The sequence below is a fragment of the Lissotriton helveticus genome, chromosome 7 (genome assembly GCF_964261635.1).
Source record: "Lissotriton helveticus chromosome 7, aLisHel1.1, whole genome shotgun sequence".
NCBI classification, from domain to species: Eukaryota; Metazoa; Chordata; class Amphibia; order Caudata; family Salamandridae; genus Lissotriton; species Lissotriton helveticus.
Window position 1 is genome coordinate 628,774,961 of NC_136068.1, and position 16,320 is coordinate 628,791,280.

Here is a 16,320-nt window from a genome sequence, read left to right on the forward strand (position 1 = left end):
TAGTTGTGATAGAAGTGTTGGTCAATTCATTGTGGTCTCTTTCCTTCATTCAAAAGACCTCCTAGTTTTTTTCTTGTTATTCACAGCAATGGAATTACTTCCTTCAATACCAAGCAGGGAGAGAACGCTCTGAACAGCCTAGCGAGAGCTGCAGGTTTCCAGGTTCTTAGCTAAAAGGTGACGGTTACGTTAGATTGTACAAAAAAAAAAAAAAAAAACGCAGTGGCGTGGCATCAGTCTATGTCACTACAGATGTTGAATTATTACTGGGCACATGGGTTTTAAAAAACAGCCTTTCTACTTTGATATAAATAACCTCAATAGCACCCAAAATGGCCTTTTAACTTCGTACATCTGCCCTGTTCCAATCGGACAGTGGATTAACAGAGATATAGGGCTTTCTAGAGTAGGGTTGCTAAACACACTTTCAGGTCTGCCTTTCTAAAGGAAACACAGACAGGAGGAAAGTTCTCTCGATAAAGAACAATCGGCAGAAGGGTGACCCACCTCCAAACGTATCACACCTCCATTAACCGAAAGTAGCAAAATGGTAAGCTTCCTTCACGAAGCTGCTCAAGCAACAGCGCTATATTCTTTCACACACGCAGGAGACAACACAAAGGACCACCAGAGTAAGAGCCCAAATAGGGAGCCGGCGTCTGGCGTTGGCTGCGTTCGGTCTTGTAAGTTATTGGGATATTAGAGTAAAATGTGCACCCACAACAGAGACTGGACTAAACCTTCAGAGGCAATACATAAATAAGCATGCCCCTCTACGTGGAAGCATTTGGAGCCGGAAAGTTACGGTACTCTGATGACACGTCCTACTCTTAAGGACCCCCTTTACAGTTAGAGCCGAAGGTATTCGAGGACGGTGGATGGAGTGGTTGAATTGAACATGTACCGCTATCTCTTCTACAGTTACTTAAGGGAGTTTATAAAAACACTGCTTCAAAGTGTAGAAGTTAATTTCAAGTTACATTGGTGCGTTTTATTTGGTTTTAAATGGGTAACAAGCACACCTTTCAGGGAGGTCACCCTTTAGACATGAGGCATACTTTATGCACTCCGGAGAGGAGGCTCGACTACTGATAATGCTACAAGTGACTAGTAGCTACATGGTCCTATTTTTTTCCTTCATGAAATCCGCCATTCATGCTCAACGAAAGTCAGTTTGGTTTGCAGTATGTGCTTCCCATAGAGTAAGAAACAATAATACATATTTTTGATTAAATGGCAGTTTTTATTACTTGAATTGTGACACGCTTCCTTTATTTTCGACATGCAGTACCTAAGAAGAAACTTGTTAGAATGCTTTGAAGTCTTCTGTTCTAAACCTGCTACAATAAGAATTAAACAAACTCTTGGTTGTTCTGTTCAGGTTTAAATGGCTTCGCTGCTTAGGATAGTTGTACTCCATCCAAGTTGAAACTTACCACACAAGGAAGACCACAAAAACCATATATGAAAGGATGACTTCGTTTGAAAACATAGGCTACTGCCCAACACATTTGATTTTTTGGAATCTTAGAAAAAGCATTGGTCAACCACCAACAGGAAATTGCGTTATTTTTCACTTAGTGCATGTCCATGCATTTTTTTGAAAAGGTTGGTACTTGTCCACATTATTCCAAAAATGTTCACTTCAAACAAATGTGGGTAAATTGGCCCCAGATAAGACAAGCAACCTAATGCCCAGAAGGGCCTGTTGCATTCCTTGATCCAGCATTAGTGGTCTGAAGGTCACCATTAAGTGTTTCGACATAACAGTATTCTTGCTCCCGATGTACATGGCAAAGTTAACAATAATTCTCCAGAAGTTTGTCAACCATACAAACTAACCCTTTTCACTAATAGGTCAAAACCATTCCTAACACATAAGAGAAATAGCTGGCATGAAGTTCTACAATGCACTGGGCCAGTCTTGTAAGATCCAAACATCTAGAAAGCCTTCAGTTTTATGTTCTCTGTTTACTGTGTTACAGACCAGGCTGGCCAGAGACCCGAAAAGCCTTTTTAGCACACAGAATTGGTTAACTGCACTGAAGGTGTGTGTTTTTGATTTGTTTAACTGCAGCTGAACCCCCAATACCCCCTAGTTTAGTACTGCATAAAGAGTACTGTTCAATATACCACCTCAAGTAAGAGTTGGACATGTGAACTCTGGCTCTCCATCCAACTTCTCAAAGTGTGGGTCAGAGACGGTCAACAAATTAAACTTCTACGCCATTACCTAAAGCAAAGACGCAGTCTCCTACTCCACCACCATCCAGTAGCAGTTCTAGGGATACGCAAAACAAGTAAGTCTACCTGATCACTCCAGATCACCACCTATAACTATACAGGTAGAGTGATCACATTTTCCAGATTCTATATCAGTCAACTTTTTTTTTCCCCCTTAAAAACTGACCACAATACTTATTCCAGTAACTAATACTATTGCACCAGTAACTGGAGTGAATAAAATTATTATACCTATAAAAACAGTTATTAAAATAACAGATCAACAGCCGAACAGTTGCCCCAAAAACTGAGATCATGTAGTTGGAGTCAATATTGGAGGGCTTAGGTGGAGTTTCACAGGTCACATATGTACAAGTGCTTCGGCCGCCATTTCCTCAGTCTACAGCTGTTAAAGATACATCGATCTCAGGAGGGCAGAATCCCAAAGTGACAGAAAATGGAAACCGGGCCGCATGGCAATCAGGCAACTGTACAGATTAAAACAGTTCAAACGTCCTTGCCAAACAGTACAGAAACACGCAGCAGCAGGAATGGAAGCTTGGTACTACTGCCAGATCAGAGGTTGGTAACAGTCTGGCAACCTTCCGTATCTGCTGGCCACCTCTTTCACTCTGTCAAATGAAGTCAATCCATGCCTCGTCACCCGCAAATGTATGGGAACTCAGTCTTTGTACTCTGTGTACTTCTTGGCCGAGCCATTTACTTTGCCAGCTGGGTACTTTTGGGCATTAAGCGCCATCTTGATCAGAACAGCCCTAGGCAAGTCCACATGGCACTTCTCAGCAAGCTCCACAAGGTAGATGAGAACATCACTTAACTCGTGGGAGAGATCTTCCCTCTCCTTTTCTGTCCAGTCAGGGAGGCCTTCAGCAACCTCCCCTCTCCACTGGCTGCAAGAGAGGAAAAAACAACGAGTTAGCCAGGCCGTGAAGCATTAGCAAAACTGGTTACTCCCAGGTACCGAGATGGCCATTGCAGATTTATGCATGACGCTACAGCAGCAAACGTCCCTCTGCCCAAATAGTGGATAAAAGGAAAGAAGTGGAAAATACGTGATGGGAGAAAGAATAGAAAAAACTAAGTTTTGTAAAAGCAACTTTTATTTCTTTCAAAAATGAAATACTATACACAACCATGACAATAAATTGAGGGAATTTCCAAGCACGTCAGTTCAACATGAAGAACACAACTCATCTTTATCTGCAGTTAAGTGTCAGTGAGGAGACCGGTTTAATGGCCCACTGCAGATCACTCGCACGTTTTCATTCAATTGTAGGTACGCATGGCAAGAATCTATGAGGTTATCCAGCCCATAAGTGTTCCTGAGGCCCCAAAGTTTTCAGGCTCACCACACTACCTTAGGAATCTCTTTCCTCTTCAATGCACTAATGTATTCCCAATGACCACTTCGATTTAGTTGGGCACACAACAAACCCTTACACACCATTCAAAATGTACAATGGGGCACAAGGCCACCTGTTTAAAAAAAACACAACGGTCAAGACCATGATTAATTTAAACAGGCATGCACCTCAAAGGTTAAGCCAAGGGATTAGGCAACACCCACAGTCCAACTGGGATCCCAGTAACGGACAGTAAAATGTATGGTCAGTTTCAAGGGTGATTGTGTTTCCCTCGAGCATGGTTCCCGGCAATTCAAGTTTTACAAACCGGCAGTTTCAAACTTGCTCTTTACTCAGTAGAATCTGAAACCACGGCTGAAATAATTACTCAAATGTAAGTAAAATCATTGATACAAAAAAAAAAAAGTTAAATGTTTACAAAAAAAAACACACATTTCTATAAATACTAGTGGCATTAAAAATAATTTGGGCAACTGCCCCCAACACCCCCATTCAATATGAACAGTTCCAGTGGAAACTTTCAACATGCAGCCCATTAAACCCAAATTAAATTATGGAATATTTATCACAGTTGGAAATCCAGGTAAGACTGGTTCAAGCCTTTGCAACGCTTAGTGATTTATCCAAGATCTTGTTTTTACTTAAATTACTAACTAAAATGCCATTTGTGTTACAAAAAAAAAAAAAAAAAAAAGGCAGCTATTGCTGCTCTTCGGAAATTTATGTTCGATGATGATAACATGGGTTAGAGTTTCAGTCATGTAACTGCAGAGTCTGCAGCTTGCCATTGAGCCTCCTATACTTCAATTTTTACAGATGTTCTTCCAAGTCAAACAGTCTTAAGTGAATATAGTTCACCTTAATGTCTCACAAGTTCGAAAAAGCTTGGCACAGCTGGGGCTTTTTTTCTTCGTAGCTTTCAGAGACTAGCTATTAGGTCAGTCTAAAAGTTTAAGATCTTTTTCGTTGCATTTTAGATGAGCATACGCCTACATTTTTTTTTTTTTTTACTTTGATGGTTGTAATTCCACGGTGGCTCGATGCCAAGATCCTTCAGCATTAGGTCAATAATTCCCTACCATGATGTTTTAATGACGTGATTTAACAGTTTAATTACTTCTGGAGCCCTTCGAAAGCGGGTTTCATCATCGTTTTTCCAGTTTTAAACAACATCTTACTTAGTTCAGTTGTAAACTGTGCCAGAGACTATTTGGTGAGTTACAAATCCAGACAAACGTGTCTCGTGTGGGTAATCGAGAACTTAGCTAAATAGCTTGGTTTGAACCTGGTGAAGCAAGCTGTCATGGACTCCTAGAAATGCCTCTAAACATAGATTAAGGTAGGAAGAAATACTGTTCTTATTACATTAAGGAGTGAACTTCATGATGGGCATAAAGATGTCTGGATAGTTCCAAGACATACTTTAGCAGTTCGTTTTTTCCCCCCAAAGAATTTTGGATTAGTTGTAATATTCTTTTAACTTATAACCCTGGAAGGGCGAGATTTTGATCGATACCTTAGCACTATTGATCTAAACCTCGATCTGGTCGACTGAACCTTTGTTGCCTGTCTTTAAGGTACAAAGTACATCCATTTCCAAGTTAGTTCACCCAATAAAGGACTCTACTCCCAATGATCACAAACAACTTCTAGCTTTCAAAAGTTTATTGTAAGGATATGATAAGCTGCAAATACAGGCATCTCAGAATGAGATTCACGAGATACACAGGTCCAATTACATACATGTGCTCTCGGAAAGCCCTCAGACGAGCAACAGAAATCACTAACACAAGTTCTAAGAATAATAAAGCTATCAGCATTGACGCATATCTCTCCTTCATTTAAGTTGGAGGAAAACGCACAGGTTAGGCTGTCCCTACCCTGCTCTAGATGGTATCCCTACTTAACCAAGCCCCAACCTAACAAAGGTGTCAGCAGTGAATGACCCCCAAGGGAAGTCACTCACTCTAAGTCTCTTGGTGAAAACCTATAGTTCTCCAGTCATGACCCCTCTCTGCCTACCCAACCGCTCTCTAAAGGGTCCTCAGGTATCTGCTCTAACTCCACCCAGGGGTGCTGTCCCTAATACAAAACAGTCAACAACATTTGAGACGCCCCTTGCGAGACGCCCCTCACGTGGTGTAGCTTCTGGCTTTTTCCATGATGCCTTGTATTGGGCCTCGTACGTTAGAGTTGACCTTGCTTCTCAGACTCTTCTCCGGCCCGCTGATACCCCTCAAACATTCCGGAACCCTCCTCCATGTCTGGGCCGTCTACTGAACAGACCTCTATTCATTCATTTATAATTGGATCCCCCCTTTTTCCTTTGCAGACAGATATCTGCCGCCAAGAACCCAACTCTCATAGACTTCCAAAAAGAAAGGCTTGCAACATTTCTCAGCCCAGACATGTACGTGTAAATCAACGTTAAAGCATTTCAGGCCTACAATATTTCTCATAATGATTATAGCATTCAACTTCTTCCTTAATTAAAGCATGTTAATACTCTTATTCTATTATTCAGTAAACATTTTTATAAATCCTGGCCCATTAATGCAATGACCAAAACATTAATACAATCTGTGTCGTGTAAAGAAACACCTTCCCTTTTAGCTCCAGCTCTGGCCCTGAGGCCTACCACATTCTGCGTTTAACCACCTACCATCGTACATTTTAACAGTTACACGACATGGATTCCGAAATAATCACATCTAATAAAATCATATAGTGTCACACATTTCTGTATTAGTTCCACTTCTACTTAAATCTCTATATTAGCTATACATTTAGAATATAATTGCAGGTACTATTAGCACTCATGGCATTTCTCCTCATGATTTGTGCTTACTACAGGTAAGTGTGATGCACTCATACATTTAGGTCAGTTTGCGCTCTCTCAGTTCCCCCCTTTGATGACCTCTCGGGGTCATCACTAACATTTAAACTGCAGTTATTGGTATCATAACTTGTCTCTGCGCTTCCAGAGCCCTCAGACTCCTGTACTGATTATCTTGTATGGCAGCCAATCTCTGCAGCTGCTCTCTTTGGGCCCTTTCCGACCTTCTTGCTCTGTACCATTTGAATACCCTCACCAATCCCCACAATATGATCCCACAGATCAATATTATGATGACAGGTTTTAGAATATACCACACAAAGCTTTTGCCTAAGGTGGAAAACCACCCACCAACTGCACTCATTCCGTGGCCCACCTTTTCCCAGACATTTTCTCTACTCAAGTCTTCGATCTCCTTGTGAATATTAGTTATGTTCCTAATAACCTTCTCAAGGGGTTTTGAATTGTCTGGAATGTAAGTGCAACATTCCTGAACCTTCAAAGCCTTACAGACTCCGCCCTCTTTTGCTAATAGGACATCTAATGCAAGACGGTTCTGAAGAACCATAGCCCTTATCGATTGCATCTCTCCTTCTACCAGCATTAAGGACTGAGCAGTACTGGCAGACAACCTGTCGACGACTGTTGCCAGCCGTCTAATTTTAACATCATTAAGGATTAGACCTAAAAGAGGGAACATAGCTCCTAAGACATCTCCAACCATTTCTGCATCGCCTACATCCCTCTTTCCCCTCGATGATGTCTTGCCCTCAATGATCACTAAGTCTTGTGCATGATATATTTTGGGGAAGACAATTGCTAAGTAACATGATCCATACCAGTTGTCAGGTAGTCTCACGTAGGCATTTCTTCCACATACAAAATACACATTTGGAATCACTTGCATTCCCTTCAGAAAATCTTTAGTATAGTACTCTATATTGAAAGCATGTTCACAGTCGACTTCTCCAACGTATACATTTTCATAATACGTTTTGGCTCGGTGAAGACATAGCTTTCCTCTCTGCGTTTTATCTAAAGCTATTGGACCACTACTACCCTCTCTCTTGTGTGCCTTCTCTTCCTCGGTCCAATCTGTTTTCCATTGTCCTGATTTTTTCAAAATCTTTTGTCTCCTGTAACGATCATCCACCTGCCCTATGAACTTCTTCTCGACTTCTGACACCTTGCATGTCAGGTTATTTCTACGGGCATGTGAAGTATCTAAGGTAATCCAAGGAATGAAGAACTTGGCCAATCTGTCTTCACTCTTCCAGTAATCCCATTTGTTCATCTGCTTATAATTTGGGACTTCTGGCAACACTGAATCATAATTGGAGAAATAGTATTCAAAACTATCTCTCTCATAAAATATACTAAGCAATAAGCTACATGTAATGCCATATGTCAGAGGGAGGTGGTGATATCGAATTCCCTCATCTACAGACGCCGGCAACTGCATGCAGACGTAGCAATCCTTAACCTCCATGGCATCCACGTATTCATATAAGAGTTTAGCATAAGCATTAGACCTAAAGTCTCCTTGGGACTCATCTACGTGTAACCTGCGGGCTTCTGCAGCTAATAACGCTTTCTCTTGAGTGTTTTCCCCTTTTTCACCAGCAACAGTAGGTGTAAGCGTTTCTACAGATTTCACATCAGTTACCTTTGCCTCTTCCTCATGTCCCTTTACATAAGAAATTGTTACCACTAAAGCTATTAACATTATCACTCCTACTATTAGTGTACCTATTATACATTTAGCTCTGCGGTTCGGGGTGCCGGCCTCCATTTCGTCAGACAATATGGCTCTCTCTTATCTTAGCAAAAAGTTCTTTTCCTCTCGTTCCTTTACAGTCTCTTTTTAATCCTTTTGTCTTTAGAATCCACACAACTGGAGGCTGACAACCTTCTTCGCAAAAGTCCTTTAACAGTTCAAAAAGACAACCCTAGCCCTTCTCCATCAACTCAAGGGAAGTTCCCTAAAATTCTCTGCTTCCTGGGCGCTAGGTAATCTTCTTTTTCTGCTTGCTTTATTTACAAAGTCCTTAACAGTCTACTATCAGGTTTGTTGTTGCCGCTTCAATAGCATAGTTCAATATTTCCAAACGAAGATTGTGCTCTTCATGTGCTGTTATCGTTGTACCAAAGTCGGGGAATTGCAATTCTGAAAGAAACATGTGTTTTAACTTGCTGAGGCGGGGAGGTCTGGGGAGCATGAATGTTAGTGACCCTTCTTGTTCGACACCGGGTACCAACAGTCGTATTTCCACGGTGATAATGGGCTCAGAACTGGACACCACCACCGCTCGGATCCTCCCTGTCTCCGGTTTCACAGACATTTGTCGCCAGATATGTCCACTCAGGTGTGGAGTATCTTCTGTTAGGCACACGCACTCTTCTTGACCTTCTTCGGTCTGGTGCTTCAGCGCCCTGAGCACCTTCTTCCGGATCTGAGTCTTCTGATATCGGAGGAAGGGTTGCTTCTGGAGTTGACCTCAGGCTAGAGCTCCTTCTTTGCGGCCAATTAGCTTCTCCACGTGCCCTTCTACTCCTTCTCCTTCTTGTCTGTTCTCGCTCTCTCTCAGACCTGTCAGGGTCTGACTCGTACTCCCAGCTACTTTCTCCTTCTGTAGCGTCTTCTGTTTCGCTGTTGTACTGACCGTCCTCAGCTTGGTCAGACTCTTCCCCTGCTTCCGCTGGCACCTCTACAGCTTGGCTAGCCCCCTCTATGGCTTCTCGGTCCTCTGCTGGACGTCTATCCGAGAGAGGAGCTGTTTCTTCCAGAGGTGCTGGAACCCTTCGCGTATGTGACGCGTGGATCCAATTGGGCAGGCCTCCCACCTTCACAGCTGTGTTCGTGATCAGGATGATCTGGAAGGGCCCACGCCAACGAACATCCAGACAGCTTCTTCTCACGTGTTTTTTCACCAGGACCCAGTCCCCAGGATACAGGTCATGGCACGGGCCCTGGCACGATGGAACCTCGGCAGCCTGCACCTGAAGGGACACAGAACGAATGGCGTCAGACAGCCCCTTACAATAGTCCAGGATCATATCATCTGTGATATTTAACAGTGCAGCAGTTGGGACAGATGGCAGCCTCATCGCTCTCCCCATTAACACCTCATGTGGTGACAACCCTGTTCTTCTGTCTGGGGTACTACGAAGACTCATGAGGACCAATGGCAGAGCGTCAGGCCAACTCAGGGTCGTTGAGGAGCACACTTTCGCTATCCTGGCCTTGATTGTGCCATTGATCTGCTCCACAATCCCTGAAGCTTCTGGTCGGTAACTGCAATGCAACTTTTGATCTATGTTTAGTGCTACACAAATCATCTTCACAAGCTCGCTGTTAAAATGCGTTCCCCTATCTGATTCCAAAAAGGCCGGCACCCCGAAGCGAGGAATGAGTTCTCTAAGCAGTATCTTGGCCACTGTGAGGGTGTCGCACCTACGTGTAGGGTATGCCTCAACCCATCTGGAGAACACACAAACAACCACCAGGACATAGCGGAGGCGGTTGCATCTTGGCATTTCAATGAAATCTATCTGCATTCTGTTGAATGGACCTCCAGACCTTCCTATGTGACTCAGTGTAACTGGTGTTCTTTTTCCTACGTTCAGCTGCTGACAGGTCACACAACGCTGGCACACTGCTTCTGCTGCTATTCTAAACTTAGGATTGTACCAAGTCTGTCTAAACACTCTCAGCATAGCATCTCTCCCTAAGTGTACGGGACCATGTATGAGTCTGGCCATTGGACTCACCATCTCATTGGGCAACACTGCTCTGCCGTCTGCTGAGACCCAAAAATGGGACTCACCCATTACACATCCTGCCTTTTCCCATGTTTCCTTTTCAGAATCAGGAGCATTTTCTTGCATGTTTGACAGTTCATCCCAAGTATCAACAGTTTCCAATATCATGGCTAATTCAGTTCTTACATTTATTCCGCCCACTTCCACCTCTGTGAAAGAGTACCCTTGTTCCGCGCAATACCGCGCAACTTCATCTGCATATCTATTGCCTTTTGAAACAAAGTCCTCATTTCTGGTATGTGCGGTGCACTTTACAACTGCGATACCTGCTGGGCATTGCAACGCCTCTAACAACAGGCGCACAAACTCTCCATTGCGAATGGGAGAGCCTGAAGAGGTCATGAATCCTCTTTGAGACCATAACTGCCCGTAATCATGAACTACCCCATAACCATATTGGCTGTCGGTGTATATGGTGACTCGAATTCCATTGCTTGCCAAGCAAGCACGTGTCAGGGCAATAATCTCGGCTACCTGAGCGGAGTGTACTCCTTCCAGGCACCCAGCTTCCACAACTCCAGCAATTGTACAAACAGCGTAAGCCGCTCTCAACTGCCCAACTTCGTCTCTTACACATGAGCCATCGACAAAGAAAATTTCGTCTGGGTCGGTCAGTGGCTCATCTACGATGTCGGGTCTGGGTTTGGTGCATAGTTCAGTCACATCGAGACAGTCATGGTCTGTACATTCATCATCATCATCGATATCATTTGGAAGTGGCATCAATGTGGCAGGGTTCAAAACAGAGCATCTCTTGAGGGTCACATTCTCTGCAGCAAGAATAACTTGCTCATATCGCGTGAGCCTGCTGTTGGTCAGATGCTGTGTTTTGGTCCTGGTCATCAACAGTTCAACAGAATGGGGCACGCACACCTCTAACGGGTGCCCCATGACGATATTTTCACATCTCTCAATGCTGACACCCGTTGCAGCAACGGATTTGAGACATCCGGGCAACGCTGCGGCTACTGGGTCTAAAGTAGCCGAGAAATAAGCAACTGGTCTACGGGCATTCCCATGGATTTGGACCAACACAGACAACGCACAACCTTCCCTCTCACAACAGTAAAGAAAAAATTGTTTATTGTAATCAGGCATTCCCAATGCCGGAGCACGACACAGGTCCTCTCGCAGCTGTAAGAATGCCATCAAACAGTCTTTGTCCCATGGTACCGGATCGCTCACCTCCTTGTGCGTCAGTTTTTGCAAGGGTTTTGCTTTCAGTGAAAAGTTCGCGATCCACTGTCGGCAATAACCCACCATCCCTAGAAACATCCTGACCTCTCTCTGTGTCTTAGGCGCATTCATTTTCATGATCGCCTCTATCCTGTCTGGTGACACCTTTCGTTTGCCTTTCTCGATTCTGTGTCCTAAGTACTGCACTTCTGTCAGGCAGTACTGCAATTTTCCCGGGGACACCTTGTGCCCATTGGCAGCTAGGTGATTTAACAAAGCAATGGAGTCCTCCCTGCAAGCTTCTTCTGTTTGACGCCACGAGGAGGTCGTCTATGTACTGGACCAGAACTGACTTCTGGGGCAGCACTAGACTTTCAAGATTTTTCTTCAAAAGCTGGTTAAAGATCGATGGACTCTCTGTATACCCTTGAGGGATACGACACCATGTTAGGACGCGATTTTCCAGCTTAAATGCGAAAAGAAAATGGCTTTCTTCGTCCAGAGGGATCGAAAAGAAAGCCTGACAAAGATCGATCACTGTGAACCACTCTGCTTGGAATGGAATCTGAAACAGTATCACTGATGGATTCGGTACCACTGGACAACACGAAACGACTATGTTATTAATCTTTCGAAGGTCCTGCACTATCCGAAATTTCCCATTTGGTTTCTGCAGACCCATAATCGGGGAGTTGCATGGACTACCCACGATTTCTTTCAGTATTCCCTGTTTAATCATGGACTCGATCACGGGTTTTATGCCTGCAATCGTTTCTGGAGTCAATTTATATTGGGGTGTTCTTGGGAACTCAGCATGCGGTTTCACTACAATTTTCACTGGGTCCACCCCTTTGACCAAACCTATCTCTTCCCCAGTGAAATCCCATACTTCTGGTGCCACTGTCTCCCTCAAGTCCCAGGGGAGCTCATCTACTGTCAAAGTAGGGTACAGCTCCACGCATATTCTTGAGTTTGCAACCTTGAAATCTGCGTCATCATCATTGGTCAATACCTCCACTCCCTGAGGTGTACAATATATAGTACAATTCAATTTACACAACAGGTCTCTCCCTAGCAGACACACAGGGCTTGAATCGCAAACCACAAATTGGTGCTCATCGCTGTACTTCCCTATTTTCACCTGTACTGGTTCTGTCAACTGGCTGGTTATTCTCCTATTTGCGACCCCTACCACTTGTATGGTCTCTCCAGACATGGGCAGGTCTGGAACTGCAGCTGATCTGATCGTGGACCTAGTGGCTCCTGTGTCCACCAGAAATGTCGTAGGGCACCCTGCTACTTCTGCTTCGACATAGGGTCCCCTCTGATCCACCTCTAAGGCTGCCCCAAGGGTGCAGTCTTCTCTTTCCACTCTCTGTCCGGTTAATGGGTCCACATAATAGCACTCTTCACCTTCCACAAACAGGGGCATTTGTCTATAGGTCTTACCCACAGTCCCTACTCGAGGAGGCTGCGGGAACTGGGCTCGGGGAGGAGCCCCCCCCCCTTTGAGCACCTTTCCTTGGTATGGCGTCACCCCTCTTGTAGGTGTGCTCTGTACCTCTTCCTCCTCTATCTCTTGTTCTCCTATCTCTACATTGTAGGGACACTCGCGTTTCCAATGCCCCACCTCGTTACACTGGTGGCACCTAGTCGTTTTCTTTAAGGCAGCTATGTCTATTCTGGGTCTAAAGGTAGAACTCTCCTCATTGCCCTTGTTCTGACTGTACTGCTTCTTTCCTCCTGTACCTGTTCCTTGCTGCTGTTGCTGTTGTCCCCCCTTTCCTGCTGCCTGCATCTGTACCACCATCAACTTTTCTTTTAGTTTCTTAGCCTTGGAGTCTCTCATCACAGCAGTACCTGGCATATCTCAGTATTTCATCTAGGGGTTTACTTTGCCAACATATCGAGTGTTGCTGAATCATTAAACTAATATCCGGTCTCAGTCCCAGGACGAACTTGGACACAAATTGCCCTATGTCCTTTGGATCCATTACATCCAAGCCGCTATACTGTTTAAACGCCTTCAGCAATCTCTCGTAATATTCGTGGACTGTCTCTTTGGGTTCCTGTCTGGTTCGGTCTATTCTGACCCAATCTATGTCTTGCATTGGCACTTTCTCTTTCAGCCAAGTCATCACTCTCTCGAATTTTGCCATCACAATCTCGGACGGCCCATTAGTCTTAGCATCTCTCTCTGGCTCCGTTGTGGGCCACTCAGCGCTAACCTTGCATGCTGTCCACAGATCTCCTGGTACTACAATGTCAAACAGCGTGTTCAGATCTATCCATAGGACCTTTGAGATTTTTACAAACCTCTCGACTTGCTTGTACCACTCCACAGGGTTTTCCCGCAATTTGGGGAAGGAGGTGGTAAAAGCAGCTAAATCTCCCCTACTCCAAGGGACATGCACATAGTTCCCATTTGCGACTTCCCGCAAAGGGTATGCTTCTATTCCCTGCAGTCCTGGTGTCATACCAAGCGTGCTTCTCCTGCCGGTCCCTTTCTTGGACCACCTCTCTTCCCACTTATCTAGTGCCCTCCATGTCCTTATTCCAGCGATCAGTTCCCTTATGTGTGTTTTCAGCCCAATCGTTCTCCTCTCATCTAGGTCTCGATCTGTGTAATGTAGCCTGTGGTTACCCTGTAATGCTTTGGTTCTTGACAGATCCACCATATATTTGCCTGCTAGTTCGACTAACTTCTCATGGACTGCTCTCGCCTTTCGAGTGATGTCCTTTGCCATATACAGTATTTCATCCTGCTCATACATTTCCATTCTTTCTAAAGGCAGGGTACCATCTACCATGTCATCCAGGTCTGACCTTAAGCTGGCGACATCAAGTCTCTTGGCTTTTATTTCAGCTCGCAATATGTCTTTCGAAGGGGGCTCACTGGTCTCCCTACCATCCCAACTTCGAGCTCTGCGTTTGGGCTCGGGAGAGTTAATGGGTGCCCTCCCTTGCTCCCATCTCTCCAGGTCCCATGCTCGGCCATCCGATCTTGGAAGGTGATGGAACACGGGCCTGTTACCCCTACTCTTGCTCTGCCCACTCTCTTCTTCTTCTCTCCTCTCACCGTACACCTCTCTGTTATTTTCCCTCTGGTCGCTACTCTCCCTTTGCCTCGTATCGCTCAGTATCCGATACGATCCTTCCTGGTTCCCCATATTCCCTGGGCTGCGCTCATTTCCGTCATCACAGGGACTATGGTGCGACCTCTCACAACTCCCATTCAGTTCTCTGGTGCCAGGCACACAGTGGACACTTAAAGCTGTTTCTGTACTCTTGCGCTCTCTTCTCTTCTTCACTGAGTATTGGGCGCGCCACCCTCCCATTCCCGGGGCCCCCGTTTTCCAGGTCTGTTCTACCTCCACTCCGGGCCCAATGGGTGACTCCCCTACTCTCTCTCTCTCTACAGTCCCACTCCGGGCTGCTCTCCCCAGCCCCGCAGTGAGTCCGAGCTCGGCTGTCCTGACTTTCCCTTTCAGCTTCCGCAGCTATGATGCACTTTTGAGCCTTCACTGCCTCATCCCACTGCTTCATGTACTCATTTAGCTCTTGAAAGGATTTTCGTCCAGATCCCCTCAGATCCATTGGCCATCTAGGGCCCCCAGGATCTCCTCCTGGGTCCCCTGCTGTGTGCATCGGGGTACTCCACTCTCTGGGTATCGGCATCTGACTTGGGGAATTAATCGTATCGTTCCTCCTTGCCTTCTCTGCTCTTTCTCTGTCCTTCCGTACCCGTTCTTCCCCTCTTGCTCTCTTGGTCATATATCGATATTATAGGACCTATGGTAACAGGTACCTGTAGTGCATCTGGTAATGGGTAGGATGTGGCGCTTTCCGTTTCCGGCGCTCTTTGTACCACAAACCTCCCAACTACCTGTTGCACCTGACTAGGCTGGGACAGCTCTTTCTTTGCCTCAGGATCCCACTCTGAACTGGGAAGCGGTCTATGCTCTCCTGCATTGCCCCCCTTTTCTCCTTCTGTATTCTCGACCTCTCCCCCTGCTCTATTATACGGGGGTGGCCTGTCTGTCAATAATCTGTTTATCAGGCTGTCCTCTGTTTCGCTCTCATCATCTTCTTCTAGGGGGCTTTTATTTACGGGCACCTCTAACACTGGGTACAGTTTATTTACTTCCAAGTTATGCACTCTCCATCTTTTAGCATCCGCATCCCACCTGGCATCCTGCACTGCCCTTACCGATCGTTTCACCCTTTCTTGTCGTCTGTTCATATTCTTTTCATGCGCTGCCCTAATCCATGCTTCAAGGGCTTCAAACTGGGTCGGTCTAGGCAAGGGTCTAATTGAGGTCATGACTGATTTTAATCGATGTAACACCTCTAATCTGAACGTCCCGTACTTCGGGAACGTCAGTTCCTCATTTCCTTCCGTAATCTTACTCCACTCTGATATCCAGAGGATCGTATGCAACCCAACATTCACTGCCATGTAACGAGCTGGCGTACCCTCCGGCGGGGCTTCTTCCCCTTCATACGATCCCCGCTTCTCTTTTTTAAACACCGCTTTCAACCATTTAAAACACTTCATAATTATGCGCACAATATCCAGCCTCGCTACTCTGTTTACTTCCTGATGACAATCCACCAATCCTGTCGCGGCTTTGCTAGCTTGGCCTATCGCAGCGCGGTCTTTCTCCGGTCGGCCAATCACGTCGCGACCCTGTCTGACGTCTTTGCTAGCTGGCCTATCACAGCGCGGTCTTTCTCCGGTCGGCCAATCACGTCGCGACACTTTCTGACGTCACTTTTCTCCGCTTCGCAGCAGCACCCCTCCTTTCTCAACTCGTCTCCCGGTTATGCATGCGTCCCATTCATACACCGAAAAATGACTACTTCCGACCAAGCGGT

General features: G+C 45.3%; 1 protein-coding gene across 1 annotated transcript in view; it reads right to left on the reverse strand.

Moving 5' to 3' along the window:
* Positions 1-1,222: 1,222 nt before the first annotated feature.
* The window catches only part of DCTPP1 (dCTP pyrophosphatase 1), a 37,773-nt gene continuing 22,675 nt past the window's right edge, over positions 1,223-16,320 (reverse strand). The window contains exon 4 of the mRNA XM_078652858.1: positions 1,223-3,134. Coding sequence (XP_078508984.1) covers positions 2,906-3,134 — 229 coding nt within the window. The 3' untranslated portion in view covers positions 1,223-2,905. The remainder of the gene's footprint in view (positions 3,135-16,320) is intronic.